General features: G+C 40.0%; 1 protein-coding gene across 1 annotated transcript; it reads left to right on the plus strand.

Annotated features, from left to right (window-relative positions):
* The first annotated feature begins 358 nt into the window (after window positions 1-358).
* Window positions 359-2,432, plus strand: LOC140755188 (uncharacterized). The gene is made up of 2 exons (XM_073090407.1): window positions 359-698; window positions 1,659-2,432. Exons 1-2 carry the CDS (start codon window positions 563-565, stop codon window positions 2,381-2,383), a joined length of 861 nt encoding a protein of 286 aa, XP_072946508.1. The 5' UTR covers window positions 359-562; the 3' UTR covers window positions 2,384-2,432.
* The last annotated feature ends 473 nt before the right edge of the window (window positions 2,433-2,905 follow it).

Genomic DNA, 2,905 nt, shown 5'->3' on the forward strand with positions numbered 1-2,905 from the left:
TTCAGGGTGCTGATGAGACTGCCCCGGTTCTGTAGCGCGTCAGGGATGTTCGCGGCAGCGCGAGTAGATTGTTTTTATGCCACCATGCGCAAAAGACGTGGGTCCCTGGTGCGCCGGTTGGAGGGCAGTACCAACAGCATCCTAAACATGATTGCGCATAGGCTAGACTGCAGCTATGTGAGCCATTGCTGTGCTGTTTCTAGTGGAATGGCACGGCAATGAAGCACATTATATTTTTGTATAAGATTAGATTAGGTACTAACATAGGAAATAAGCTTACTGTATTACTAACAAATATGAGTCAACAGTCGCTCGAAATAAAAAGGTTATTATTATTATTATTACGCGACGTCCTGCGTGAGCGATCTAGACGCGAACGCGAAGCGGCGCGGCGCGGCGCGAAAACAACAAACATTCGAAACCTATTGAAGTGGCCTACGTGACCAAACGCACGTGGGGTGCGGTGCGGAGCGGCGCGAAATGAAGCGAACGCGATCAGTTGGCTTGATATTTTCGCGCGAAGTGGACGCGTCGGCCATATTTTTTTCAAGCAAAAATTGTAATGTCGGAAGTAGAACTTCTTGTTAATGCTATCCAAGAACGTCCTACATTATGGGACAAAAGGAATAAAAGTTATCACAACCGGTTATTATCGCACCGCGAATGGGAGGCTGTGGCTAAAATAATTGGGACTACAAGTAAGTACAACATATTTCTTTATTATCTTTGCAAAGGATGTTGCTCAAAATACAGTTTAAAGTTTTCTCTTGCCTGTGCGGCTGCTCGTGATGTAGCATTGTATCTTCTTTGAGAATTATGTCTTTGTGTTAGTGACATATTTTGATATGTTTTTCGGAAAGACATTAACTCATTCTCATTTATTGATTCAAGATCCCTTATAATATTGTGTAGTAAACATATGGCTTTGACGATATGAACTGCATTTGTAACATTCGTTTCGATAGATTTATGTAGAATTCTGAATTTAGAAGTTATTGAACCAAAAGAACATTCCACCACCATTCTGGCTCGAGATAAACGATAATTATAATTATCTTTGGCGTCCCCTTTAACCGTTGACTTTTCTGGAAAAGGTCGCAATAGGTATTTCTTTAGAGGAAACGCCGCATCTCCAAGGAGCACATACGGAGCTATGATATTAGAGCCCGGTAATACTTGTTCTTTAGGTATTTTTAGTCTTCCTTGTTCTATTGCTCTTCGAAAGGGGCATTCCTCAAAAACACCGGCATCGTTGTCTTTTCCATAGGAACCCACATTTATCATTACAAACTTATAATTTGCGTCAGTGACTGCTAACAACCCAATCGAAAAAAAGGATTTGTAATTATAATACATGGAACCACTCTTTTTTGGTTTTTTTATGCGAATGTGCTTTCCGTCAATACATCCAATGCAATTAGGAAACTGCCATCTGTCCCAAAAACATTGCGCTATGTTTTTAAAGCTATCTTCTGAAGGTTCGGGCATGTGTTTCCTAACTAATTGAGTCCATATAGCTTTGCAAACTTGTGGTACGATTGTAGAAATAGTAGATTTTGAAATTCTGAACGAGAAAGCGAGTTGCCGAAATTGTATACCTGTGGCCAAATACCTGAAATAATGCAAAATATTAAGTTATTATTCCTTTTTTTTTTCAGGTGAAATAACTAAGAAAAAATGGAAAAATTTGAGAGACACGTTTAGTAAAGAATTAAAAAAAATTCCTAAGCCACGTTCTGGGACTGACGCCGATAATGAGCCGAAGTATACAGGCACATGGCCACATTTTGAGGCCATGTCTTTTTTAAAAGTAGTTCTGAATCCCCGACAAACAGAAGGGAATATTATATCAAAAGACTCCGAAAGCAATTCTGTAGATCTGTCAGTGTATTCAGACGCGGCTAGTCCGGAAGAGATTTTCAACATGAACGCATCTGACAATGACAACACCCAGCTCCCTGAATCTGCGTCTATTTTAGAAGAAATACCACAGAACATGTCCATAGATAACAACCTTCGACAAGATCGTCCACCTTCGCCCTCGTTGCCAGGTCCTTCGCCTTCATCCTCGTTGCTGGTGCCTTCCCCTTCGTCCTCGTTGCCAGCTATCACAAGGCAAACACGCAAAAGAAAAGATATAAGTCTCGAAGCATTTCTCGATATTGAGAGAGAAAAAATGAAAATTCTTCGCGAAGATCAACCAGATAATACTGACGACGACCTTCTTTGGTTCAAATCAATATTACCTTACATGAAACAGTTGCCATCACTCAACAAATTACATTTTAGAACGCAGATGCAGGAGCTTCTTCTAATGGAGCTGTCAAAGTTAAACCCACCACAATCCAGTGCTCAACAACATGGCTATTACACATCTTTGTGAAAGTATTGCAATTATGTACATACTTACTAATTAAACTTAATTAATATTATATGTAATCTCTAACATTTATTTCATAGTTTATTATTTCATAGTTTTCTTACCTCAAAGTCACCATAAGTCGTTCTTCTACAGAAATAGGTTCCTGAAAATTTGTTGTAGTAAATTGCAGAACAGGTTTAATGGCTTGTACAATATAGTCAAACGTAGTAGGTAACATTCGACAATATTCCTTGAACAACAGGGGTTGAGTACGTAAATCGTGGTACAAATTATGAAATTCCCCATGAGTATGCCTTTCTAAGTACACAGTATTAGTTCCACTTCTCTGCTTTATACACTTCTTCAATATCTCATATTTAAGATATGAATTTTCCAACAACATTAGCTTCCGTCCGTCCATGACAAATGTTTAATGCTAACTGAACTGAACGGCGGCGGAGGGCGCGGAGGGGACGGTTCGCGCGCAGACAGGACAGAGTAGCCGCGTCGCTCCGCACCGCATTAAATTCGCATCGGATCGTT

This window comes from Epargyreus clarus, unplaced genomic scaffold (genome assembly GCF_041222505.1).
Source record: "Epargyreus clarus isolate Ecla_fem2 unplaced genomic scaffold, WU_Ecla_fem_2.2 ptg000032l, whole genome shotgun sequence".
NCBI lineage: Eukaryota > Metazoa > Arthropoda > Insecta > Lepidoptera > Hesperiidae > Epargyreus > Epargyreus clarus.